General features: G+C 42.6%; 1 protein-coding gene across 4 annotated transcripts in view; it reads right to left on the minus strand.

Annotated features, from left to right (window-relative positions):
* Positions 1-276: 276 nt before the first annotated feature.
* Positions 277-27,870, minus strand: part of AP3D1 (adaptor related protein complex 3 subunit delta 1) — a 42,221-nt gene continuing 14,627 nt past the window's right edge. Inside the window, exons 2-32 of one of the 4 annotated variants that reach the window (XM_062629441.1) lie at positions 27,230-27,325; positions 26,486-26,566; positions 25,517-25,597; positions 23,663-23,770; positions 23,222-23,351; positions 22,615-22,754; positions 22,271-22,344; positions 21,123-21,172; positions 19,462-19,511; positions 18,995-19,043; positions 18,063-18,208; positions 17,517-17,665; positions 17,190-17,420; positions 16,294-16,525; positions 15,652-15,797; positions 15,373-15,514; positions 14,363-14,434; positions 13,414-13,489; positions 12,417-12,616; positions 11,526-11,599; positions 9,200-9,398; positions 8,404-8,466; positions 7,711-7,809; positions 7,092-7,241; positions 6,908-6,955; positions 6,356-6,545; positions 5,202-5,290; positions 4,076-4,161; positions 3,542-3,663; positions 2,710-2,789; positions 277-2,334 (exon numbers count right to left, since the gene is read on the minus strand). In XM_062629441.1, the coding sequence (XP_062485425.1) occupies positions 2,239-2,334; positions 2,710-2,789; positions 3,542-3,663; positions 4,076-4,161; positions 5,202-5,290; positions 6,356-6,545; positions 6,908-6,955; positions 7,092-7,241; positions 7,711-7,809; positions 8,404-8,466; positions 9,200-9,398; positions 11,526-11,599; positions 12,417-12,616; positions 13,414-13,489; positions 14,363-14,434; positions 15,373-15,514; positions 15,652-15,797; positions 16,294-16,525; positions 17,190-17,420; positions 17,517-17,665; positions 18,063-18,208; positions 18,995-19,043; positions 19,462-19,511; positions 21,123-21,172; positions 22,271-22,344; positions 22,615-22,754; positions 23,222-23,351; positions 23,663-23,770; positions 25,517-25,597; positions 26,486-26,566; positions 27,230-27,325 (3,549 nt within the window). In that variant the 3' untranslated portion in view covers positions 277-2,238. Of the gene's footprint in view, positions 2,335-2,709; positions 2,790-3,541; positions 3,664-4,075; positions 4,162-5,011; positions 5,103-5,201; positions 5,291-6,355; positions 6,546-6,907; positions 6,956-7,091; positions 7,242-7,710; positions 7,810-8,403; positions 8,467-9,199; positions 9,399-11,525; positions 11,600-12,416; positions 12,617-13,413; positions 13,490-14,362; positions 14,435-15,372; positions 15,515-15,651; positions 15,798-16,293; positions 16,526-17,189; positions 17,421-17,516; positions 17,666-18,062; positions 18,209-18,994; positions 19,044-19,461; positions 19,512-21,122; positions 21,173-22,270; positions 22,345-22,614; positions 22,755-23,221; positions 23,352-23,662; positions 23,771-25,516; positions 25,598-26,485; positions 26,567-27,229; positions 27,326-27,870 lie in introns of those variants that run through there. The other 3 variants (XM_062629439.1, XM_062629440.1, XM_062629442.1) reach the window with 3 other exon arrangements.

Raw genomic sequence — 27,870 nt, forward strand, 5'->3', positions numbered from 1 at the left:
CCAGAGCAGAGCTGCTCCAGCCCTTGCAGCATCTCCATGGCCTCCTCTGGACTTGAACAGCTTCACATCCAGAAGGACATCCCAAACATATCATCCCAAACATGATAATATGTTTGGGACACAGAGTGGGGTCCTTACCTCCTCCTAAGCTACTGGAGCAAGATTCCTCTGTCCCCCCACAGACAGGAGCATTCAGAGCTGGGATAAATTCATGTCGTGGCTTTGGGTCTATGCAAACTGTGAGGGTTTTGTAAAGAATGACTGGTTAGCCAAAAATTGAACTTTGTTTTGAAAGTTTATTGGATCATCTCGACACAAAATCATTACAGCAGCTTGTGGTATGTTGGTTTCGTTTTCTTTTTGTTGTTTTTAAGGGAATGTTGAGAGCAAATCAATTTGTGAATGTAACACATCATACAGTTTCAAAAGTCTAGAATCACTGCACAGGATTCTGTAAGAGAAGACTCTACATGCTAAAGTGACAGTTTTCATCCATGAATTAAAAAAAAAAACCCCAAACACTAATTGAGGAACATTATCCTTGAAGACAATTGTAATATGTTCAGTTTCTAATACACCAACGGGCTCACTAGGGGAGGTTGACCCACACTAAACCACCTTGCCAGCAGGGAAAACAAGCTCCTGCAGCACGGTCAGAACACGAAGCTGGTCCTAGAAATAAAACCAGAGCCTTTGAACACCCTCATGTGGGAAGAGGGTGAAGAGCACAAGTACAGGACATTCACCCAGAGGATATGATCAACACTTCATCCTGTGGCCTGCATGGGGTTTAGGTCGCGGTGGTGGTGCTGGAGAGGCACAGACCAACACAACCCTCGTTGGGGACCCTCCTGGTGACAGCAACCCACAGCTCTCTGCCCTGGGGCTCAAAGCAAAACCGTTCAAGTGTGTTCTCAGTTTGCTGGGTGTGGAGCAGCAAAAGTAAAACAAGTGGAAGTGAGGAGGATAAAATACAAAGCAAGGTATTTTGGAGAAGGACACCACTTCAGTATCACTGTAAAGGACACAGCAACATCCCCTTCTGGTCAGTGATTCCACAAGATTCCAAGAGTGCAGAATAGGCTTCACTTTGTGGACCCTCCGTTTCTTCCCTCTGAAGGAACCTGCTACAGAGCAGGCCTGCAGCTCCTCACCAACACCTCCTCCTGCCCCCAGCAGGGATCCAGGTACACTTGTGCTGCTCAATCCACAGGCACTGCAAGGGCAGGGCTGTGGAATGCTGCAGGGATGAGAGGGAGAGCAGGGCTTGTACCTCCAAACTGTTCAGAGCACAAAGGATTACACACGTGGGCACGTTTCTCCAACCTGGCAGTGGTCAACCTCAGCTGGTGAGCGAAATGATAGAAAAGCAGGAACAGACCCCCTTGGATTTCCAGTTTCGTGCTACGCCCTAGGAATGTGAAATCGAAGTGGACTCATGAAACACATCATCAGAGACTGCTCAAAGGGCAGAGGCATGAGAGACTCCATTTGCAGGGGTGGGCAATGGGAGCAGAGGACCAAACAGTGACACTTCCAGCCTGTCCATGCAGTCACTCTCTACTCTTTCAGCTGTCACTAAAAGAAGGTTAAGGCTCAAGGCAACTACTATAAACAGAAAGTCAAACATCCCAGTTCTCACAGGGCTCATTTGGATTAGCTCAAGGAGATGGAGGATGTTTATATGCTGATCACAACAGATCTTGAGATAATAATAGTAATAATAATAATAATAAATCATATATATATAAAAAAAACAAAAGAGGCCTTCAGGTCCAGCACCAGCCTCTGCTAGAAATATACATCAACTACAGCAGCCCTGAAGACACATTCCATGGCTAAGTATCAAGTTAACCTCCCCTGGCAATAAGCACAAGCAACACTGTGCTACTGTTGATGAAATTCTGCTTATTCCACTGTCCCACGCAGACAGCAAAGTTTATGGGATGGATCATCATGAGCTGCTGAATAAATAGCGCCCTTCCCTCCCTCCTCCAGTCATGTCACCAGGGTCTCTTTGGGCTAGAAAGGGTTAACACCACAGTTTGTAAAAAGTTTTGAAATAAAAAGGTAACATACAGCCTTAAAATGTCTAAACTGCAAACAATGGTGGAGTTAACTGAAAAGCACGTGCCCCAGGATAGTACATGCGTACGAGGGAGAAACTTAACACTTGGGTCTGCTCGTCTTTACACGTTAGGTGTGTTTCTTGCAGTCGGAGTATTCTGTAAGGAGTATTCAGCACTTGGACAATGTCTCTTTCATTTCATCCAACAAGTTGCTAAGCAGGGTGGAATCATTACATTTCCCATCTATGGATACAGAGTTCTCTCCCTTGGAAAGAAAAAAGAAAAGAGAAATCAGTCAGTTCCTCTTCTAAGAGGGGACAATTTTATTTGCAGCCAAGCTCAGGGATTAGGATCAACCAGTGAAGCCTGCACAGGATGAGAGCAGGCTCAGCTGAGAGGACACCCTGGGGACAGCTCGAGGAAGCCACCAACACTGCTACTGCCCACTGTGCTGAGCAACAGAGAGCCCACTGGGAGCTATGAGTGTGGTAGCAGCTCAGTGCAAACTGCCCCATGAGCCAGATGAATTCATCTGCCCATGGTGTCCCCAGGGGATTCAGACAGGAGGATTTCCCCCTCTCTAAGCCAAGGAAGACTGCAGCTTCTCTTCAGTCTTGCCTCAGTGTTACAATGCTCTCACCTTTTTTACCAGAAGGCAGACGTGATGGCCTTGGATAGAACGACTGTACATGGATGCACACGAATCAACGCGTTCCACAACTATAAAGAGAAAAGGAATTTTCATTTAGTGGCATAACTTTTAATAGAGGGTTTGCTTCCCATGAAGAGGAACTATTGCCTTCCCTGGCCTCAAGGAACAGGAGTTTCTACTGAGGGAGGGGAGGAGGAAGTCAGGGTTAAGATGATGTATGTGCCTGGCTCCTCCTGGCTCCTCTCTGGGGTATTTCACAATCACGAGGTTAAGTCATTTGTCTTTTAAGTAAGCTGCAACCGTTTTGTGGCAAAATTGCTGATCAAAACGTAGATCTCTTCCCCAGAAACACTTTCAGTGAGGCAACATCCAAAGAGTTCAAGCAGAGCATGATGAAACAGCCATTTGTTTTGCTTCATCCAGTACTTATGTTTTAATTATTAAGTCCAAAATGGAATAGCTTGAGCTCTCCTTTACTGAAAGAAAGCACTGGGGAGGAGGCAGGCTGAAGCACTGGAGATCAAACAGAGCCTTCAGAGAACAGTTACAGCCCTGACTATAAGCAAGCTGCTCCCGTGGTACCTGGCACGTGCCTTGCTGGGCTGGAGGAAAGCCACAGGGACAGAAGGAGTGCTCGCTCTGAAGAGCACTGCCATGTTTTGATCTGTTACAGACCTGGAAAAATCTCCTCTCCCGAATTTATTTAATCTGGCCACCACCTCCTTCTGTCACTGTTGAGGCCACAGAGCGTTGCACTGGCCAAGCAAAGCGGGAACCTTAGAATGTAGGATTTTGCAGGTTTGCATCAAGGAAGACCCACCTGAAAAATGGTGATGAAAACAGATCTTTGCCAGTAGATGTTGGAAAGAAATGCTAATTCCATCTACTTTAATAGAGCTCATGTGCAGATCTCCAGACTCTAGGAGCTTGGCAAAAGCATCACTGCAAAACAGGAAGGAAAGGAAACACTTCAACTAGAAATTCAAGTGAAATCTGCCACATTAACCCCATGCAGACCTTGAGACATTGCAGGATGCAGAAGTCTAAGTACTTCCAAGCTCTACAAAAATGGGTTTAAAGCAAATGTGGGAACCATACTCCAGATTGGAGTGACCTCAACTAGAGCTACTTCCACAGGACCTCTGGCAGCCTACAGGGCCCACAGCTCCTTCTTCAGAATGAATAAGTTCATGAAGTCAAACATTATATAAGATAACCAAACTGTAACCAAAGCAATCACAAGCAGCCGAAGTCAAAAGCATGCTGTGTATCTTACAGAGATGCCCTGCAGCCAAAGCTCAGCTTCACATGGGTGGCAAAAGCACCAGTGCTGTGCTCCCTAAGTGGCACTTACCTATAGCAAGGCGTCGTGATCAAGTATGAAGCGCAACTGAAGTGCAATTTGAAATCTAGTTTTTCATGGGTTGAACCTTCATCATTCTGCAACAGGTCAAAGGAAAGGAGATGAATGGGAGCCCTGAGGCAGCACGAGGAGGCACCACCCCCACCTACCAAACAGGCACTGAGGAAGACTTTAGGGCTCAATTCCCTTTGATGTACCCTGGCTGGGCCTGAAGGATCAGTCTGAGAACAAGCATCACGCTACAAGACTGGGCCATTCAGAGGAAAGATGTGGGTAGCTGGGTCGATACATACCCCTACAGCAGGTAATGGACACAACTGGAGGGAGTGTGCTGCATTTCTGATAGCACTCTGCTGAAATATATTGAGCAGACCGAGTTTAAACTAACACTTGGAGATGTGGCTTTACAGTTCATTGTTTCCCAAGCAAAATAAGAAGTTAAACTCTCCCAGGTTTTCAGGTACTGAAAATAGGACTCAAATACTATTTTAAAGAAACCCTTAAAATAAAGAACATGGCTGACCCAGAAGTAGCCACAACTGTCTCCATTCACTTCAAGCTGTTCATGCAGCTCCTTCATTAATAAATTGTAGTGAAATAAGATCAGCAACCCATATAGTCTTGTACAAGTTGATACTCATTAAACACTGCCTTCAGCTAACCTCACTCTTGGGCTGGGTTTCCATCCTTATTAACTATACCTAATTCTTACTGTTTTTCCAGGCTTCTACCAGGAAGTAGTGTCCAGCTGATCTTTGGACACCTGAGATCAGAAGAAACAGCCTGGGTTGTACCTCTCCCTAGCTGGTTGACCTCCTCTCCCCGGCAGATGCACCACTGCGGTGATTTTCTAGCTGACAACGTGGCATATGTTTCAGGCTGCATTGCTCACACACTGCCAGCAATGACAATTTAGGGCATGCTTACGCAGTATTCAGGACACTCTTTGCACAAGATGTCATGTAAAAATACTTCTCACATCACAGAATGGGCTGGTGCAGCAGGGATGAAATGATGCCTACAAAAAAAAGCTCTAAAGCAGTGCTTTCCACCCAAGTCAAGCTCCCTTATGCAGTTCCAAAGGAAGCAGAAGCACAGAGTTTAAAGCTGCACTTACTTTGACTATAAAGGACAGTGTTCCTTTTAACTTCTGAGCCATAACAATACTCTGAAGTGTAAACACAAACTGGGCTTCATTAGAGATTCCTAGCATGAAGAGAGGAGAGGGAGAAGTCAGGTCAGAAAATGGTTTCCATCTCTAAGTAATGGTTAGAATAAACCCATCAGTAGCAGCTAAGCTTTATGCGCTGACTATTTTTGAGCCAAAGTTTAAAGTTTTCCATGGAGCTGGAAGAGTTAGATGCACAAATCCTGTTGTGACTTTACTGTGTTTCAGCACTTAGCTCTTGGGTGTTGGAAAGCAGCAGCGATAGCTGGCATTTGGTGGAGGTTACTGAGTGAATGTCAGGACAAAGTATGTCACAGTGGCAATAGATTTCAACTGTCTGTGTAACTGGAAAGACACACAGCTTCCTAAGTATTTGTCAGAACCAAACTGAATTCCAATGTTTCACTGTTTTTCTATTATTATACATAGTCTGTGTCAAAATCTGCCTTCTACAGAATAAAAAAGGAATACCCAATTGCTTTTTGTGGGGGATCAAAATACTCCCTGAAGCCACTTAATCCCAGATGACCTCTGTGAGCTGGGTCAGAATTCAGAGGAAGTGAAGGTAAAAGCAGTTCAGTGGTTTGACTGTACTACGTGTGAAGCCATTATCCTTCATCTGCATCTAATATTTCCTAGGGGCTCAGCTCCCCATCCAAATAAATACAAAATTATCACTAACTTTCACTGCATATGGCCTCTGCCATTAAAACGATAGCTTGAGAATAAATCCAGAGCAGATTCTAATGGCTCATGAACCTATGAACTTTGTTTCCTTTTAAATCTCATAGCAAACTCCTGAATTTCAGATTCCTGGGGATGGTGGCATGTTCAAAACGCATGCCAGCCTGCAGACACCTGAAAAATAACTCAAGACATTTTGAGTCCCAGCCCTACATTAGGCTTGGCGCTTGCCATACAGAACCACCTGCATTTACAGCCGTACTGTAAGGAGGCTTATCCTGTCCAGTGAACTGTGGGAAAGCCCAGGAACACTCAGGCAGAGCCTTTCTGGAAAACAGCAAGTAGCAGGAATAATTCTTTCCACAGGAGGGCAGTGCAGGACTAGACACACTCCAAGAACCCTGTGCAAAGCTGCGTACCAGGGGGTAGCTGGAAGGGTACAGGTATCCCATCGTGTACGGATGAGCCTTCTGGTCGGAGCATTTTCGTGTTCAGAGAGTCCAGGACATTTAGTTCCATGCTCTTAAGGAAGCTAGTGCTTTTGTTCTCAAAGATAACAGAGACAGTAACTTGACTATCATTCTGGAGGTTTCCTTGAATATCGTAAGTCTGCAAATGAAAGAAAAAAAGCCACAGGAAAGATTCAGCAACTTCAAGCAGCAGAGCACAGCACCAAAGAAAACAAGCCTCATAAAGGTCATCTGGTACAGCTAGAGGGTACTGGAAAGCACACTGGTGATCAGCTCCACAGTGCTGCTAAGTAGTGAGAAAATAACAACCTAAAAATTTAAGTGGGATCCCACTTAAGGAAGAGAACTAGAGCTCTGTTGTATTTCTGCCCCCTGGGATTTTAACAGTTCTTCAGTTAAATGTTGTCTACATAAAGCCCTATACTATCCCCAGGGTATCCTCTCTTTTCTTAGAGAGCACAAAAAGAGAAGACATCTGGAAACGACCACCAAAACACTCACCATTTTAATGTATGGATTTTCTGCAAGAAGGCGGTAACTGGACATAGGCTGAAAAACAAGAAAGAAAGAACAGTTGTAATGTAACTATTTGTACTGAAAAGAGCAGACATTATTCTTCTTCCCAAAGCAGTTTAGCTCCTGCCTTTTCCCCAAGGCAAGGGCTGCCAGTGGCACAGGAACTCACTGGTAGTGGTTCATCATCTAGTGTTCCGTTCTGCACCGACTCGGTTGTCTCCTCCTCGCTGTGATGACTCTTCTTTTTGGATTTCTTTTTATCCTTTGATTTCTCTTCTTTCTCTTTCTTGTGCTTTTTCTTCTTATGTTTGGAGGATTTCTATCAAGAAAAACAAGAAACCCTTGAAGAAACCCCGTAATTCTAGCCATTACATCATGACCCCTCCTAGCAACCTTTCAACTCCAGACTCTCTGCAGCCCAGTAGCTGCCAAAACAGAGCTCCCATTCCTTAAACCCCAACCATCATTCTGTGTTGGGTCCCAGTTAATTTGCTCCCTTCTCAGATAACCACACCTTAACCCAAAGCAGCCTGGGATCAGCAGGGAGCCAAATCTCTTCAACAGTTTGGAAGCTCAGCTTTAAAACTGTGACCTGACTCTCAGCTCAAGGAACAGCCAAACCTCTTCCTATGAAACATTTAAAGCTCTTCAAGGATGTAGCATTCCACTGCTGCCCATCTGCAGGTGGTCATTATAAGGAACACGATGCTGTTGGTAATTCCTGTGTGCTTCTTTTAGGGAACACTAGGAGAACATGGCTAAGGGTGTCAGCAACTTCAACCACTTACCTTTCCTTCATCATCCTCCTCTTCCTCTTGCTCTTCCTTTTCTTCCTTTTTTATCTCTTGAGGTTCAGCCACAAGGGCAGCACCCACTTCAGGCTCACTCTGAGTACATTAGCAGAAGGATTATGACACTAATGGAACAACTGAATCCTACACCAAAAGAAAACCTAACAGTGACAATCCCCCAGATTGTTACTTCAAAAATTACATTAGACTAACGTGGTATCAAGTCTTCATTTCATGCCTTTGAAACCCAGCTAAAGTGACCACCTGAGGACAAGATTAAACAGACTTCCTCCAAGGAACCCATCCCCTTATAGTCCCTGTCTCTTCCTCTAAAACCTCCCATCAAAATTCATTAAGCTTTTGCTTTCAGACTGTGTCTCCCTTCTCTATTAATACTGTCTAGCTCACACTAGGAAAACCATAGTGTAACCTAACATTAAACCTCACCAATAATATTAAAATCCACCAAGCCTGTAGCTGCATCTGTATTTTTATCCACTGATCTGCACAGCAGAATGAGCCTGAAACCTCCCATTAAACTGGGGAGATAAAATGTCATTGCTTTGCAGCACTAAGCTGAGGCGATGAAGCCCAGCCTTCCCTTGTTTCCCAGAGCATGACAGAGCACTCATATCTCAGCTAAGATGCAGGCATAAGGAAAGGCCTCCTGTGATGTGGCAACATGTCTACCTGTGGCTGGGTAGTGGAAGCAAGCGGTGGAGCAGTGGAGAGCCAGAAATCCAAGTCTTCCCCCTGAATTCCAAGAGAAAACAAAACCATTATGGTTGGTTTGGTACTGTTCCTAACAAAAATAAAGTCATCAATTAAATTAACACCTGAAGTTTTCTTGCTAAGGCACCACTCCAGAATGCTCACATACAGATCTGCAATACATCCAGGAGCAAATAGTTCAAGAAGCTTAACGTCAGCTTCTTGAGGACACTCCCAAACCTGAACATAGCTGACAGTAACTGCAAATCACCTACAAATCACAGTACCTACAGGTATTCAAAGCACATTGGCTGCCCCTTAGAGAAGGGCATCTCTGCACAGCAGTTAACAAGAAGGACACTTCACGTCTTCATAGTAACTGACAATCATCAAGTTTTATAACTGAAATATTCTGAAGTATAGGTGGGATAGGATGTAGAACAAAAGGGAGTTCCTGATATTTTGCTGAAGAGTTCCCCATTTTAAGGGCAGATCAAATATCAGAAAACTCCGCTTCCAGATTAAATCTGGCAGATCTGCTGTGTAGGCAGCAGCAAGCAGAATTCTGCTGACTTAGAAGGCTAAATAAATTATATTTTTATCAACAGAAATCTTTAAATACCTGCTTTTACAGTTGTAAAAAATTAAGGAAAGGTTGAAAACATTCAGCTGTTTGTATTGCCAAATGTGACTGTTCCTAAGCAACAAAGAGAACACAGCAATAAATATGGCCCATAACAGCACTTTTGGGACAATGCAAGCCTTGGCAAATTACCTTTTTTTCCTCTTCCTCCTGTACTACCTTTTTCTCTTTCTTCTTTCCTTTCTCTCTCTCCTTTTCTTTGTGTTTCTTTTCCTTCTTTTTGGGTTTCTTGCTCTTCTTCTCTACTAGGAGAGCTTCTGAGTCTGGTGACTTCAGGGTCTCAACGTTCCTGTGTCTCTGCACTGGGAGCTTCTCACTGTCTGCTAAGGGTCTTAAAAATAAAGAGCCCATTATCCTTCTGCAAGCAGTCTCCCTTAGCTCAGATTACCTGCCTGGTGTCCAAGACAAGGCATGCTTTGGTTTTAAAGAGTTAGCCCCCAGAATCTTAAATGGGCACATCTGCACCTAAAGTTTATGTATATAACTGCAGGCACTGCCCTTATGGATTAGAAATTCATAGGTTTCTATGAATGTGAAGGTGAAGGTGACAGAAACAAGCTCTTGCTGACACCTGATCACTCCTAAAAGTTCCCACTACAGATTTGCAGGCTGAGTAACACCTATATACACATAGTGTTATGCTGCATTTCTGTGGGACCACTCTCAAAAGAGTGAAGAAGTGAAACACCAGTAGGAAGCATTTGCAACAGTGAGGAAATTCAAGCAGTGGAATGACAGTATGGCTCAAACAGGGCACGTTGTTTGTTGCTACTGTTTAAAGTAAGAAATTGTTCGATTTTGGAAGCTAATGCTATGAATCTCTACCATTACATTTTAAAAGCTGTGTTTAATTTCAGACACCTGCTTCCATGAGCACTAGTTCAGATTTACACTGTCCCAAACCTGTCACTTGGGGGGCAGAACACCACAGGAATTTCTCCATTCTTGTCAAACACTGTCCAGAAACCAATGAGAAGTTCATTCATTGCCTCCTCTCCTATTTCTACCGCTTTTACATCACATTAATTTTCATGTTTGAGCAGCAAAACCAGTTCAGGAATTTTTGTAATGGCCTCATCGGCCTTAATCTTTTGCTTGTATTTCAAGAACCACCAGACCAAATGCATTTTTACTTTGAAACAGATGTTGTTAAGGACAAGATGGGTCTTGTGTGAACTCTAAACAGATCTCATCTTTAAGCTACCTCCCATACACCTGTACAGGAATGGGGATTGCTGCTGAAAGTCAACGATCTCGCACAAATTTGAGGGTGATTTCAATAGTTTCACCTCCCTTCAAGTATTTCTGCTGTCCACTGAAATCAGCCAACCTGACAAAGGTCAACCGCTGATAGTGATGTATGTGCTCTTACCTGGAAGGCTTCCCTGAAACCAGACTGCATGTGAGCGTGACACAGACATAGCAGTGCAAGCACAGAAAGAAAGAGAGAGGACAGAGACATGAGAAAACATGGCAGGAGAGCACACTGACTCCTACAAAATGGAAGGAGAATGGATGGAAACAATACAGAGGTCCAAAGATGCCTCCTGGAGCCCAGTGTTCAGAAACTGCTGTGCTCAGTGTTTACACTGTTGAGGTGTAGAGTTTGGTTTGAGAACTGCAGAGAATGGTACAGACTTTAAGTTAGCAGAGAGAGAGGTACTACATGTGCACACGTGTGCCTGCACAGGCCTCAGAACTTCTCAGGAGGCATCCATGGACCATACATCAGCAACAGTTTTTATTGTGGTGATTTTGTACAACAGCAACTAAAACCCCTCTACATGCAATACTTAACAGCCCACTGCTAATCACCACATGGCATGCAGGGACCCAGAGTCTGCTGCACTGCAGCCTGGGGTGCTCATATGTGAACAACCCCAGTAGCTGAATGGGGACCAGACTCTGGTCGAAGTCACGATGGGCAGTTCATTCAGTCAATCATATTAGAACAGCATTTTTCAGCAGTGGAACCACCCATTGTCCACAGGGCAATGGGGATGCTATGAACCGGCTGTTACTGGCCAAATGATCACAGCGCAGAGCACACAGGCTTGCCATGGTCACAGTGGATCTGAGATGAACACAGATGAAAGCAGGTCACACAGTGCCAGTGTGGGTTAGAGCAGAGATAACACTGCCCCCAGAGCTCACACTAACTCTCTCACAGTTGATCCCAGCCACACTGCCTGGGCTTTCCAAGTCCATTCAGGGACACAAAATGATTCTCCTGCCCTTCCCAAGCCCCCTGCTACTGCAGCAGATTAGCTTTCAGCAGCTATGCTACAGTGGGAACCCACACCTGGGTGATCATCTGAGGTTACATCCAAGACACAGCAACACTAGTCTCACCTAGAGGACTGTAGATACATAGTGCCCTTGCCTGTTCAGACCCAAACCCGCCCTCATGCATTTTGGTTAGTAATTAAGTAAATTCACATACAAAACTGTCACTTACTTATCCAGATCTATATCAAGTGCCTTATATGGATCATTGGGATCTTTGTCATCTTCATCACTGGGCAAAGCATTCTGCAGGAGAGATAAAGAGACTATCCACTGAAGCAGCAAACCACAGGCAACTTCAGACCTAAAGCTTTACATTATAGAATCATGGAATGGTTTGGGTTGGAAAAGACCTTAAAGTTTATCCAGCTTATCCAGGGGCAAGGACACTTTCCACTAGAGCAGGCTGCTCCAAGCCCCATCTAACCTGGCCTTGAACACTGCCAGGGATGGGGCATCACCCAAACCAGTTTAAGATTAACCCTGGAACAGGCCAGCCTGCAGTCAGTCACAGTAAGTTACAGGAACAAATGCACTGTAATGCAGCATCTGGTTATAAGATTAATTTAGAACAGAAAAAACTATTCTTCATGAACTGCAGGATTTGAATTGCTGCTGTTGGGTTTTGATTAAAGGAAATTTTAGGAACAAATACAGATGACATCATTAGCATGCACAATTAATTACAATCAGCTGCAAACCTGCTGACTAGACAGCAAGTTAATGTCAAAGTGAAGCAGCAGAGCATAACAAATGAAGTCACTATTTGGACAGAGTTCCTTTTACAGCAGAAACGCATATTGTTTGGTTTGTTGGGTTTAGGGTTTTTTGGTTGGTTTTTAAATAGCTTCAGTGGCAATTTTTGTCTTTTCGTGCACAGAGACAATCACTTCTCCTGCTGCAAAGGACAGCTGAGGATCAGTCACTTCCTGAACAGCTTACAAGAAATCAGAGCTCTTGAACTGCAACAATACAGACTGGCTGGCAGTTCTGGGGGAAAATTCTCTCAAGAGGAGCACACAGACAAACCCCACAGCTCTGCCCACCAACCACAACAACTGACCTCTGGCATCTCCTCTGTGATGATATCAACGTGGTGAGCTGGAGCAATGTCCTCCTCACTCTCTGTGTGCAGGGAGTTATGGCGATGGTGTTTACCCCTCTTCTCCTTTTTCTGCTTTTTCTTTTTCTTGTCTTTCTCCAGTTTCTGTTTATGTCTTCGCTCTTCTTCCAGTTTCACGTACTGGTCAGACATAGGCATTCCTGCAGAGGAAGCCAAACTGCTTTCAGGCTACAGTCCACATGGACACTGATCACTGAAACAATATGTCAGGAGTGAACCTCACTTCTAGCTGCTCAGAATTAGAAGGATCATGCTCCCGCATCATGCTTCCCCTCTCATCTCACAGCCCCTCTACCACCGGCTGTACTTCCATCTCTCCAGAAACAGGATAAAGCTCTATCCTGCTCCCTGACTCTCATCCACATTAACTGGATTACATTGCATCTAAACAACGATATTTTAAATAGAATTGGAACCATTTCTGTACTAATACTGACAAGTTTCCACACTTTATTATGTAAACCTAAAACAGCTGCACTTAGAACTCATCACTTGCAACGTATATCAACAGCTTTTCAGTGCTATACCAAACTCCTCATTAGATACACAACTATCTTTCGACACTTGAAACATATTAAAACAGTATTTCTACCATTAGACTCCACTTAATGTCTCCTGACCACCTTCATCAGCCCTTTAAGACATTCCAAAGGTGACTCTTACCTACACACAACAGTGGTTATTTCAGATATTGCAGACTTGGCTGCATAATATATTTAATCACAGAATTTCTGCTAATTTTCTGTCTCGAGAGGAACTGCACTTGGACTGTAAAGTACTGTTTTCAACATGTGAGTTCAGAGAATGCATTTAAGAGTTTAATGAAGGTATGCTTGCTCCTTGCCCTTAAACACTTCAGGAAGAATTCCTAAGAAGGAGTTATCACTTCTGCTTAACTGAATTTCAGTAATTAATTTTAAAGATTAGCTGCACTTACCTGGAACTTTTAAGGGGACAGAAAGGTCAATCTGGACCACAGGAATATGTTCCACACCTGGAGTGTCTTGGTATCGCTGGGAAAAGGAAAACCTGTTACATTCTGAGCACTGGCAGATACAAACCTATATAGACAGATGCATTTTGAAACAGCAAGCAGTTTAATCCTTTAAGTGAACATTTTAAAGGATAGGAATGGAACAGCTCTGTACTAAATCCTATGTGACAGCAGGAGCCAGTTGATAGCTATCACAGAAGACCTCGCTTTTAGCTCCAGCTTTTTAACCTGCTGCTGTCCTGAAGCTGTAACTCTGAAGAGTTTTTGGTTTGTGTTTTATTTCTAGTAACTTTCAAAAGGCAAATTTTGACATTTGAGTTGAGGAAAATGGGACAGTCCATAGCATACACAGGGAATAAAGCAGGTTCCTTCCTTGAAAAAGACGTTAAGAGACCACAAGGACCTTTTGATCTATAAAACACACTGCATGTTTGTGCACTGCTCTTAATGAAGTGCCCAGCAATCTGAACCCAGTGTTGGGACAAATCACCTGCAGAGGAGTTTGTGACACAAAGGCACAGAGAAGTGATTCTCTACAGCTTTTAGAGAGCCCTTGCTGACATCTAAACTCTGTGCTTTCCATGGCAAGTTAATTCAGACTGTTCCAAACTGCTGTGTAATGGGAGCTGGGACAATTAAAACTTCCTTATTCCTAAACTGAAGGTCTCCCAGAGATTCCCAGAATAGTCTTGTGACATGAGGTCATTTATGAGTTTTCTTAACACAAACTTATTTATAGAAAGTCGGTGGCCACTGCAGTCAGCACACTATTAAAAGTGATCAGAACTGTAGTGGGAATAATCAGAATGGCCCAGAGGGAAGCTGTAGCTCCAACATTCACTGAGCCTTCACACAATTCTACCAGGCCAGCAAGACAGACTCACTCACTCACCTTCTGTGGGGAAGGAGAGCTTTTGATGTAAAATGGGTTGTTTGCCTGTTCTTGTTTCCGGGCTTCTCGACGCTAAAACAAAAGAGGATTTGTAGTTAGAATGCCTGTTTGTAAGCAAGGAGAGATAAAAGGCATCAAAGTGCAAAATGCAATCTCCATGAGTTTTTGGAACAATACATATCTACCTGCAAAAAGACTCCAGCATAGTGGTTTGTGTATGATAAACCAGTTTTGAGTTACAAGACATACTACAGGTACTTTCACTACTGTAACCAACAGTCCTTAGAACACCCTTTCTTTGCTTTTTAATTGTAGACTAGAGATAGTAGTTGCAGGATAGAGACAGTAACTCCCAAAGACCAGATTCTGATGGCAATTCAGACGTTTCCATTTTCATTTTTGCAAAGAAAAGAAGTGAAGCTCTTTATCAATAAAGGGTTTTCTTTATGAAAGGAAAAAGGCCAGAAGCAGGAAAGGTGGTATGACCACTGAACAGTCACATTACAGGAATACACAGAAGCTGCTGAAGTCCACATGCAAAGATGATGCTGATGCTGCTGCTGCTTCTGCTGGTACAGAGCACACAGAACAACAGAAGTACACCAATGGAGGTGTGTAAAATATCAAATAGCAGCAAAGCCCAGCACAAGCGTCCATCCTCAAGGCCCTGTGCTTCAAATGAACTGCACTAGACACCACAGTTCACAGGTCACATTTTTTACAAGAGCTCAGAACTCCTCACAAGAGCCAAGCTTTCTTAGTATCTTGTTTCTATCTGGACAAGCTAGGCAAGCTGGACTGTCAAGAGAACTCTGTAATGGATATATTGCACAGTGCCTCAAAAAGCACCTGTATTCAAATACATGTATTTTGTTCACATCAGATCATCAGATTCCCTGAGCTGTAGAAAGCAGAGTGATTCTGTGTGCACAGAGAATCCACAACAGCTCCAGCTGCTTACAACATCACTACTGAATTATGTAGGGAAAAGCACTTTAACATTCACTCACTCTGGCCAGCTCCTCTTCATCTATTTCTGGCTGCCTATGTCTGGAATGTCTTTGTTCCTCATCATGAAAAATTGTTTTGGGCTTTTCCTCTTCAGACTCACTGTCTGATGGAGGTTCATTGATCCAGGCATCAAGGTCCAACCTGGTGAAGAATTGCAATACACAAACCATTTGACTCAGGACCCCTGAGTATTTCAGTGCTTCTCATTATATATTTAGCTTTATTATTTAAGAGTTTCAAGGATTAAATAAGGCTTTGGGAGAGAGAAGGAACCCTACCCCTCTGGAACTGGCACTTTCTTCTGTGCTTTAGGAGCCACAGGGTTCAGCTCACCAGCAAACAGCGCTATTACTTCCTCAGCTACTGGTACTTCTTTCACTTGTAGCTTCTGAATGTATTTTATTAGTTGCAAGATGCAAGAAGCCTAAAAACAAAAGCAGAAGTAATGTGCGAATTAATATCAACAAACTGAACAAAGGAAAAAGAAATCAAACTGCAATGCAAGTCAGCAGAAGAGAAAATGTTCTACTCCATTAAGGGAATTAAGAGAAGTAGCATAAAATGCAGGTTTAGGGCAAATGCAAACTAATCCCTGGTAACCCCCTCATCTGGCTGTGCCCTTCCTGTGTCCTTAGGTGCTTGAATCATTTTAAATTTAAATTGCTTTGAGTGAAAGGCTTGCAGTTTTCAGAGGTGGTATCTAACTGGAATAGAACCTGAGCTCTGACCTGAAGTGTCACCACCATTCCTACTGCAGCTCTAGAGCTTCGCTTCACACAGTTACACAAGCATAGAATTCAAGTGCCACGCCATCAATAACAGCTTATATAGAACATGCATGGCCACAGAACATTACACATCTGCTTCAGAGGAATGAGAGACATGGTATGATCAATTCCAAAGTCCTTCTGGTCTCTTACCCTCTCCTGAACTTCTAGGTCTGCGCTCTGTACAAACTGAGGCAACCTGTCAATCATCAGCTGCGTGATTTCCTGAGCTGCTTCCTTCTCCCCAGCTTGCTCTTTCTGCTGCAGGATGGATGCATAAAGCTTCACCATGTTCTGCACATAAACTGCCTGGATATGGCCTGGGAGAGTTGTCACTTTAGGCCTCAACATTGCTTCTAGAGTTTGGTTTGCTTCCTCGAGGTGCCTGTAAGGACAGAATGAACAGATGAAAGACAGCAACTGAGAAATTTCAACCTTTCAGTCTTCACGGAGATCTGAGTTTTGAAAACGTGATCAAACTGAAAACAGAGAGTATGTTCACACATCCAAGAGACAAACCCCATCTACTTAAACTAAAAGACAACGCTGATATAAGAACAAGGAAAACTGTGCTACTGTGGGCACAAAGAAGTTCAGAGCAAAAAAACAACTTCTAAATCTCAGGAAGATTAGGTTCTGCAAAAACCTTTCAGTAAGGGCAAAACAGGGAGGGGAGTGAAAACTGATTCAGTCAAACACGATGACTGGACATCTTCCTTATGATATAAGTGGGATTAGACCTTAATTGTTAAGGAGATCCTTCAAAGTCTTAAGCTCTTGCAGCTTATACCTACAACTGTGACTTCCTGAATAAGTGGGCAAGAGAGACAGAGACAAGAAAAAAGACCAGATATTCAGAGTGAAGCATCCATCTTGTCTAGAAACAGCTGAATGGTCTGTGGGCTAAAGGAGCAGGAAAGAAGAAATCATTTTGTTGGCTTTAGGGTGCATATTCTTGAACTATCCTTCTCAGAAACACGTTTCAGTGACCAGAATCTCTGTCTGAAAGAAGCCACTCAAAGTGTGTCAGGTTTTGTGTACACACTTACTCAGAGAACTCCCCACATATCCAAGCAGCAGCATAAAGCACCTCACAGATCCCATTTCTCTGGGTGTTGCTGGCTAGGAGATGAGCATTGTCCAGAAGCATGGCCATTTGAGAAACTGCAAATTTACGAATAGCTTTAACTCTGATGGCTACATCCAACATCTGAGCTGCTATAAGGTGCCCATGCCGTGTGCCTTCCAGTCGGGTCAGCTCCACCAAGATGCTGATGTACCTACAAAAAGTAAAAGGGATGCAATTTTATCAGCAGACAAGCAAGCGTTATCATTGCTCAAAATGATCTCAAAAAATGACACATAAAACCACTGACCATTCGAAGTTTGTGATATATTGATAATTGGATTGACTACAAATATCTATGATTTTGGTCAGCAGCTCATCCCGGTATGTCGTCCCTTCTGCTTTATCCACATGGATCATCAGTTTCTTCACTATCTCCATCAAGTTCTTCTTTGATACCTGTTAAAGAGTTATTGAATGGTTGAACCACAACAGCTGTTTCCCATACTGTCAAGTCCTTTTAATCCCATTAAAACACCTCCTAGCTCTTTGATGGGCCTGTGTCATGTGTTAACAAGGAATCAGAACCACCCCTCTAGGACCCAGCTTCGGTCACAATCCAAAAAGGGAACCTGAAAATCTCTTTTCAATGTTGTTATTAAAGAAGAGCCAGTACAAGTATGCAAGACCATGCTGTGCCAGATGTTTTACTTATCATAGGGGCCAGAATCAGGGAGCTGTTATCACAAGACTACTGAGGAGAAGGGAAGAGAAAGTTGCATGGGTTTTTTTTCAGCATCAGCCTCATAAAGGGTCACAGGGCTGGAGAGTAAAGGAAATACAAGCAGCAACATACCATACCATACAGGAGATCTAAAGCTCTGAGTCGGATAGACTCATCTTTGTCATCCAAACACTGGAGAATGAGATCCTTGTGAGACTGAACTGACTTAGGATGCGTTTTCAGGATTTTGGACATAGCTAACAGTCCCAGGTATTTCACTGTGAAAGACAAAATAAAACTTCTTTCCAAATATAGAAACACTGCTTTGTGTTGAGCATGAGATCTTGATACTATGTGCTTCTACTGAAATACACTTGAATAAAAGCCTACGGTGAGAAAAAGCATTTTGGAGAAACAGTGCATCACAGAATATAGTCTTTCATTTCATAATCCCATACAGAGGCACATAATTACACATATAATCTTAATCACAGTCATCTTGCATCTCAAGTTTTATCAATTATTTGAAAATATGTAATATACAGAAACTATAGGGCTTGAGAATAGGCATCCTAGAATGAACACGCACTGAAGACTGTGGTGTATTAAGTAGGAGCCCTACTCTCAATGGGGAAAACTCAGATGTAAAAGGTTAGTACAAAAAAGGGTTTCACAGTGCTCTTTGCAGTCACTAAAATAAGTAAGTGCTCACTTTTGCATTTTACTATTATGCTTACACTGCCAAACACCCCTCGCTACTTTCCAAGCAGCAAGTTCATTCAAAGGGAGAACCCCAAGCAGGGAAAAAGAGAACTGATTTAGATTCACAAGACCACAAAGAGCAGCAATAATATGACTGGGTTTTAAAAAAAGCTCATTATAAAGAAGTGCTCACTATCAAAATTTATCTCCACATTCAAAATCCCAGCAATCGTTCACGACATACCGGCCAGGAGGACACTGAACAAGCTGTTTAGAGGAACAGCTCGTGCCTCTAAGACTGCTGCAGTTTCTCCCCAGTGGCTGGTTGCTAAAAGCTTCCAGAAGACATGCAACATACTTACAGTTCTGGTCAGAATCTTCTATCAATATCCTTAACTTCTGAACGCAAAGCTGGAAAAAAAAAGACCACATCATGCTTACTCCAAGCTTTAAAAGCTTTAATTAAAAGACATTAATGCACTCAATACAGCAGGAAGCATTCTGACCAAGACTAAGGCCTTTAGGGAAGAGGGTCTTGTTGCATTAACAGATTTCAAAACAAAAGGAACCCCAGCATGATTGTATTGACAGCAGCAGCTGAGGAGGAGTCAGGAAAACTCTAAATGAGAAGAATCTTCATTTTAGAGCAAAGGAAATTAGATAATTTGTATAGGAAATGCTTCAGTCTGTAGGACTCCATCTGAGCAAGAGTGCTTCAGGGAGCTACTGCTTTAAATTCTGGCAGAGGAACATAATCCACTTTCCTCATGGCACTTGGGTTACACAGTAGAGCAGAACAAACAGCCCCCACCAAACCCCAGTGCTGTACCTGGATGCTAGCACTGTGATTAGGCATCCCAGAGGAGAGAGAGATCAAAACTGAAACACATAAGCACACATTTCAGTTAGTATTCCTGTGTTGTGAATGAATGCAGCACTAACAGTCAACAGCCAGCTCAGCTCCCAAGGAAAGATGCCAGTTGCTTTTGTTGTTTCTCTGTTTGCTTGGATTTTTAGAGGGGAGAAAGTTGGGAGACAAACTTATAGCTTCATATTCTTTAAGAGTAATAACAGCAGTGCAGAGAATAAAAGTGTGAAGGAATGAACTGCTGCAACAGCCAGGTCAAAGCTGCTTTTCACTATGCTTTGCTCTTCTTCAGGTTTGTTTTACTGCTATCACATAGCCGTCAAGACTGTAAATGTGTCATCAGCTACTGTATAGCTGAATTTTTACACAGGCACTTCCATAATGTAATGAGATGCAGCAATGGATCTTGGAGTTTAATGTAATTAGATTTAATCAAGCCAGCAAGAGACTGGAGGCACAAATCAGGTCCCCTTGTTGATTCCATTGGATGCCTGTAAAGCTCTGGCTGCGTGCAGCCCTGCAGCAGAGGTGCTGTTGCACTGATAACTGCTGCTGTCAAACAGCACAGCCAAGCCAGCACCAATGCTGAGCAAGTCACACAGGCTGGCCCTGGTGACTAATAAGTACAGTGGCATTTTGCTCTCCATAATGAGGGCTCCATTTCAAAGAAGGTGGGCTGGATGCTCTGGTTTTGGGTCATGAAGAGAGCTGGTAGGGGGCAAGGTGCTGCTGTAATGCAGGCACAGAGCTTCCCATCTCACCTTCTGAATCTGAGCTTTACATTACAGCACCCGAGGTGTACTGGGGGTGTGAATTTCCCTTTAATCCACAGAATCACCCTGCTGTGTCTCAGGGAAGCACACACTGATCCACAACAGAATGGAATTTTTTCCCCCCCATCATGTCATCTCATATTTCCCTCAAGGAACGAAATGATTGCAGAGTTGAGTGACAGATCACCCTTTCCTCTTTGAACTGACCCAGTACAGCAAGTTCCTGCATCATTATCCAAACTACACACAAGAGGCAGGCTAATGGCCCAACTGTGGATGTCAATAACCCTCCAGTTCCACAGTAAGACATGAAAAGCGCCAAGTCTGAGCAGCAATGCTGTCTTATCCCTTTCTAGCTTTGTTTCTCTCTCACTCCCTGTTATGGAATTCGCATCCCTTCCCCAGAAACCGAAACTGTTAATCAATATTCCAATTACCTCCTTTAAGGAATTACATCAGGTTTTTAAGCTGTGAAATTGGAGCATTAAAAAAATAAGTCTGCTCCTTCACCACGTTAGAAAAGGTGGTCCAAATTTCCATGAAGCATCAGTCTTTTAATTATGCTGCTGGTTTAATTCCTAGTTTTAGCAACATTTAGGAGCTTGCATACAAATAATCACCCATTGTTCATCCTTTCAGCCTTTAGTAAATACAATGTAGCTGTATTAACTTAGCCTTGACTGATAACAAAGGATTTCAGTAACAGTTATGCAGTAACACACATCAACATTTGCCAGGTGACTTATTTCATTTATCAAATACATTAAGTTAAATAAGGGTTACAGATGGTGTTAATGGATGACAAAGTTCATCATGGTTTGCTTCCAAGTTACAAATTTCAGTTCTCACCTGCTATTACTGTGTTCACACATTCATATAAGAGAGACATGGCTGAAGTGCTGAAACAGAAATCAGGTATTTTAAATAAGGAATAAAATAGGCACATTTTGAAGAGTTGTCAGCAGTAGCTTGGAGCTAGTTAACACCTTTAGTCACACAAGAAGTTTGCAGTATTCTGGTCCATGTACCTTCAAGCTAGATGAAATGATAACTGTTGGGAGAAGGAACGAACATTCATTTTAAACTGAATGTTTAAAAACCAAACTTTTACAGTACCAGCACTGTAACACAAGGAACAGGGAAGGAAGTGGTCACTCCAAAGCTCAGCACCAGTTACTGAGCACTGAAGCAATCTTGTCCAAGGATCAAATTAAATCCTCTGTCCAAGGTCAAAAATTCCTGAGAAGGCAGCAGATGGAGAACCTCCAGTCTCCCTCTCCAAAGGGAACAAGTCACACATAAGCAGCAGCCTCCTTTGGTGTGCACATATACACTTGCTCCTGCTATAAGCGAGCAACCCATTTTCAGCATATGATTTGCCCCAAAACTTAAATTCAAGACAACCTTTGCCAGCTGAACACACACACAGTACAATTCTGAGGATTTCAGAGCTACTCAGAAATCCTCGTCTACACAAGAGGGAAACACAGTGAACCTCACAAGTAAAGGAGCAGACCTTTACAAGAAGCAATGAGCAAACAGCTCTGGAGGCAGACGTCAGCAGCGATACTGTGAAGGTCACTCAGCACACTGTATAACTGACTCCAGCACATTCAAACAAAAACCATCAGTTTTGTTCCCTGTGCACTTCATGATGGTCAGGGGTAGTCTGCCTTGTGTTGACATGATACCGAGATCCCAAATGACTGAAGGGAGACCAAACTGAACAGGGTTAAGTCCTCACAAACAACAAAATGAATGACTACTGTGGGAACTGGGGAGAGAAAGCAGAGGCAGGATTGAAGACACACAGTTCATCTTCCTGCTGTTTCTGGTGAATTTGTATCTACTTGTCACTGCTGAAAAACCCCTCTTTAGGTATTTGGATGCAAGGCTGCTGGATTGTCTGCTCTGAATCAGCCTTAAAGGTAAACTAGGAGGACAGACAGAAACGGTTTGGCTTGAGCTGCTCAAGCAGTGACATCTCTCATACATACCTATGGATGAGGTTGGTCAGAGGCTCAATCAATTTCTTCCCCAGCCTAGGTTCTAATGGAGTAAGAGCACCAAACTATTAAAAAAAGTGCAGACAAGAAAGTGATTTAATAGCTGTTTTTAAGCAGTATAAAAAGCATGATTTCAAGTGCAGCTCATTATATTTAAACCAAGCTATACCGAAATGCTTTTCCCTCTTGGGTTATGTTAAACATTAGAAGATATTCCTGGTTTCTTTGTATTTGGATTTCATGGCAACTACACCTCCAAGCAAGAAATCTGTTTTTGCACCTGAGGTGTTTCAGTGAGAGCCCCAATCCTGCAAACACCACTCAAGAATACTTGCCAGTTTTATGATTTTAATGAGAACCCAATTATTGGTAGAGGACGTCATCAACTTGAAGAAGAGGGGAGCAAGGGAAAGGTAGTTCTTGGGATTGCGTCGAGCCAGCTCACAAATAACATTTACTGCAGCAGACTGAACACCTGGGAAAGAGGTGGGAAAAGCAGAAATCTCATCAACACCTTCACTGTAACTGAAGCTTCTAGTGCAGAACCCTCAGAATGAGGGCAGCTGAAGATCCAAGAGGAATGGATCAGCCTCATTACCTCTCCCTAACAAAACCCCAACCCCTCAAGTATAGCCAAGTAAGTAAGTTTAGCCAAGGTAAGTAACAAACTATTAAATAGCTTTGTTCCAGAAAAAGTTAATCCACTAATACAGCTTCAACAGCTTCAAGTTCGAAGTAATAATTTTGAAGGCCTTTTAAAGAATGGATATTTAATAAGGCAACATCTGTCAAAACTCTGTGTGCTTATCTACCCATTAAACAGGCCAACCAGCACCCAAAAGATGATTACAGCATTTCCCATGTATTCTTCTCTCCCTAAGTTCCAAAAGCAGACCTATGTACATGCTTTGGAGCAGAACTAATTCCCTAAAACGCACTCACCAGGATCTGGATCTTCAAGTTTCTCTTTAAGGCGAGGAAATGCAGGACGGAGGGACTCTGGGTATTTCAGAAACACTTTGTACATGATTAACACTGCCTTCTTCCTGATGTAAGGCTTTGTATGAGACATCTGTTCAGGAAACAATTGCAGTCAGGCTCTTAAGCAAATCTGTGTTTCCAGTTCTGCTCAAGGTCCTTATGTCCACTCTACTCTCTCAAAGAGACTCAACTACTTTCTGAGCTCAGAGCAAAACAGTGTCAGTTATCACTAGAAATAACAGCAATATTTGAAGTAATCCTCTTGAGCTAACTAAGATTTGTAAAGGCAAAGCATCAAGATTTTACATGGAACAAGTCTAAATTTAACAGCTATTTACCAGATTTGAACTATTTCACAATCTTTAATGACAGGAAAAAGTGATTTCAACTTTATCAACTCACCAGCGTCATGATGTCATTTGCCAAGTCCCTGGCAAGATCTGGAGTAACAAAACATGACAAGCCAGTCAGTGCAACTCCAGTATCATACTGGTTAGGGCTACTCAGATCCTAGAAAAGGAAAAACAGGCTCAAAAATTTAAGATCACACAGGATGCTGAGCAACAATTTTCTCAGTCCAGTGTTGTTCACCCAATACACATGAAGCAGAGCTCTACTTCACAGGAGGATTTATGTCAACTCTTAACAGGAATGGCCTCCAACACCTCTAATATGCAGCCAGCCTGGGCTTAATAATGGGCATAATTAATCCTAGTTAAACAACAGCTGGATACTGCAGCATTAGAGCAATTACAGACACCTTCCTCTGGTGGTATTTCAGGATGGGAAACTCTTGACATAACCATGAACATCTTTAAAGTCCTAAAAACCTGGTATTAAATACAAACCCTGCCAGGTCAAAGCCCAACTGCCATCAGCTTGTTGAACGCTTCACAGTGAGTGAATAGCTTCATCTATTAGAGAAATGATGATTACTTCCCTTCCAAGCTGCTGGCAGCACCATCCATAAAGGCACAACAGAAGCTGGGTGGGAGATACATTTCACTGGTCAAGTCTCCTTGAGCTTATTTGTACCCTGCATACTCCTACATTGTGTTTCAGGTATTTCTAAGCTTCAGGCTCTTAACAATATTAATGTTCATATCTGACTGTGTTCAAGTATCAACCCAGGTTCGTGTGTACATGGAGGCTGCTTTAGGAAAGTTATGCAGGGTCAGGCCTTCAGGATTCTCTGCCATTTGCACCCTATTATAAAACCTTTTGCAGGTGGTAGGAAATCAGACCCTACTGTAAGAATAATGAAATCTGCTTCTTCAGGAGCAACAAAACTGCAGTTCATTCCAGCTTTAACAGATTTTGAGACCTGATAAGCCCTTAAAATACGAAGTTGCTAGACCAATGAAACTTGAAAAAGCATAAAGATGCTTTTAAGTAAAAACGCAAGGCACAAAAGGAAGGAGTAGCCCAGTAAGTGACTGAAATTCAGTATAATAGTCTCCACAATAAAGAAAATGGTCGGACATCATTAAAGATATGCACTTTTCAGAGCAGAATGGCTTAAAAGATAAAGGCAAAAGCACCGGTTATTTAGGAAAGATACAGGATGACACCCTACTGATCTTTTTTAAGCAAGTGCAAGATATTCTAACTACCTAAATGGTAAAAATACAAGCACACCTTGTACTGGATCAGTCAAGTTTTAAAGTGGTGATACTTTAGAAAATTAAACTTAAGAGCTTTGAAAATAGATCTGTAATCTGAAGCGCAGGAAAAAAGAATGCTGCAACCCAATAACTCAGGAAGAATCCAAGTCACAAAGCTCTATGAGAATGAATATAACACACTTGGGTACACGAATACAGAATACAACTTTACATACACTCTTGACTTCTACAGACAATTACACCAGAAGTATCAAAAGCTTATTACCAGAAGAAAACAGACCCTCACAGATAGAAAATCTGTGGAGCAAGATGACTGTTCATTTTATTTAAGGAATTTTTCTGATCCACTACATTCTTTTAAGAGCTGCCTAAGAGCTTGATAATAGCACCAAAAGTTCTCACTGTCATCGTGTTGAATGAACAGAGAGCTGGTGTGAGACAGCACAAGTCTATGGACAGCTTTGAAGCTGTTTCATTAACCCTTCAGCTTATGGAACAAGAGCAGATTTAACTCAAGTGAACAGAATTCTACTCAAACACCTTTATATTCCTAGGAGAGAAATTACAGATGTGAAAACACAACCAGGGAGACAATGCAGGACAAAAATAAGGACTGAAGTAAAAAGCTCACCTTTCGGATCTGATTCGTAGTCAACATGATGACATCAGTCCCTTCATGAAAGCACTGAGAGGCCGCGAGGTAACCGATGCGCTGCAAAAGGCAAAGAGGAAAAGCAACATCTGTAAAGTCAGTTTAGACAATGTTTAGATGAACAACAACTGGCAGCTTCAAAACCAGTAATAAAAAGATGAACAATTACCAGGAGGTTTGCATAACAGAAGAGGCATGACAAGGCTCTCTAGAAAAGGGGGTTTATATCAGGAAAGAATAAGCTCAGACAGGCAACATCTCCAGGGATAATACATCTATCTTAAGGATAATAAAACTAGCTTTACCTTCTCTACTCCATCCTTGGCAGTGTTCAAGGCCAGGCTGGACGAGGCCTTGGGTGATATGATTTAGCATAAGGTGTCCCTGCCCACGGCAGGGGGGTTGGAACTAGATGATCTTAAGGTCCTTTCCAACCCTAACGATTCTATGATTCTACTTTGTTACAAGATAGAGATTCAATGACCCCAAAGATGTAGAAATAAGCTAGGACTGCCAGTAGAAGGAATGGAGAACATTACATTTATTTTGTCTGCGTTCACTCCTGACTTTCAGGCACTAAAGCTCAACTGGAAACTATTCCTTAGATAGTAACATTCCACCCTGTTTGGTAAAAAAGGTCTGCAACACAAAGCATGAACAAAACTCTTCAAGAAACATTATAAAGCTCTTCCAAAATAGAATACGCCTGCTATAAGGAATCTTAGGGGGCCTTCACATAAAAATAGCCCATTTCTTCATGAAAGATATATAGGTATTGCCAGACATCTGGCAGAAAAAACCTAGCCAAGCAGGGCAAGTATTACCCATGTACTAGAAACAAAGCCAGTTGCTTCCCTTCCATACTGAAGAAAGCAAACCAAAAGATGACATCCTAACACATTCAAACACAGCTTGGCTGGTACAGCTGTAGCTACACAGCGAACTCACTTTGAATGTAAACTTTGATGCACTCATGACTTCAATGATGTTGAAAGCAGCCCAACTGATGTCGTAGCCCAGCATCTGTAACTGTGAGCAGAGAAACAAAGATAACAGCCTTCTGAAATAAGAGAGTCAAGAAAATAGGTCAAGACACCTCACAAAAGTGAAGATGTAACATGAGTCCAAAAATAACACTACAAGATTTCTCAAGCTCATGTGGAATGTTACAGTCTACACCACTCACAGTAAGGGAAACAAGCCTTGATGTTCCAGACACAAGATTTAAGCAGTTTGCATTAATTCCTGGTAACACAGTGATATGAACATCAGGGGAAAAGGGTTCTTTCCAGGATTGTTTTCTTTTAACTAAAACCCAGAACAGAAGTACAAAAGTAATTCTTTAACAGTTTTTTTCTCCTGGACAAAGGATGGCATAAAGAGAAACAACCAGTTCTGAGAGCTCAGGCAACTATTTGACAAGAAACAATCCAGCTGAAAACAACTTCTGAAAATTGGGTTAGTTTTAAATCAGAGCAGCTTCTTGAGCTAACTCAACAAAATACAACTGCACCAATCCTAGTGCCAGCACAATGAAGGATGGGAATGCACAGCCTCTGCTGTCAGGCACATGTGGGAGCATCTTCACCTGCACCAGTCTGAGAAGAGCAGGCATCAAGACCAGAGACTGGCTCCCAGTCAGCAATACAAAACCAAAGATGGGATCACAGCAAACCCAAGACAGGCACTTACGTATGTAAGCTTGCAGACTGCATTTGCTTTCACTGCAATGTTATCCTGCTTGAGCTCCTGCTTGATCTCATCGATGCACTGGGAGATGTATTTTGCCTGAGGAAAAACAAACAAAAATTTGTGCTCATTTACCAGTTTTAGAGACTTGCAGCATGTTTGTGGGGAGAAGCAGCAGAACTCATCATGTGCAAAGTGCCAGATCTCACACACACTACTGACTGATGAAACTCATTACCAAGAAACATCACAATTCTATTACAAAAACAAAAGCACACTGAGATATTTCTTCAATGGTTTCCTGTCTCCATCAGAATTACACTGTTGAGTCCACAAGTCGATTTCCAAAGATTTGTTCCATCATGTACTATGGGGTCTGAACAAAACCCTAAGTTCCACCATCCCTGGAACACACACTGGTCACTCCCCTCAATGGGAAGACAGAGATCACTGCGAGTCTAGAATAAAAACTATGTCAAACACTATTAATAGCCCACAAATTTAAGGTGACTGATGAAAATACACTCTACAAGTTACACTTTTTTTGGGGGCACACTGTATTTGGATGGCACTGCAGACATACCCCACAACAGTCAGACTCATAGACACTGAACAAACGATGTATACAACATGCAACTGATCTA

The sequence above is a fragment of the Pezoporus occidentalis genome, unplaced genomic scaffold (genome assembly GCF_034315485.1).
Source record: "Pezoporus occidentalis ecotype Australia unplaced genomic scaffold, CSIRO_AGI_Poc_V1 ctg338, whole genome shotgun sequence".
Lineage (NCBI taxonomy): Eukaryota > Metazoa > Chordata > Aves > Psittaciformes > Psittacidae > Pezoporus > Pezoporus occidentalis.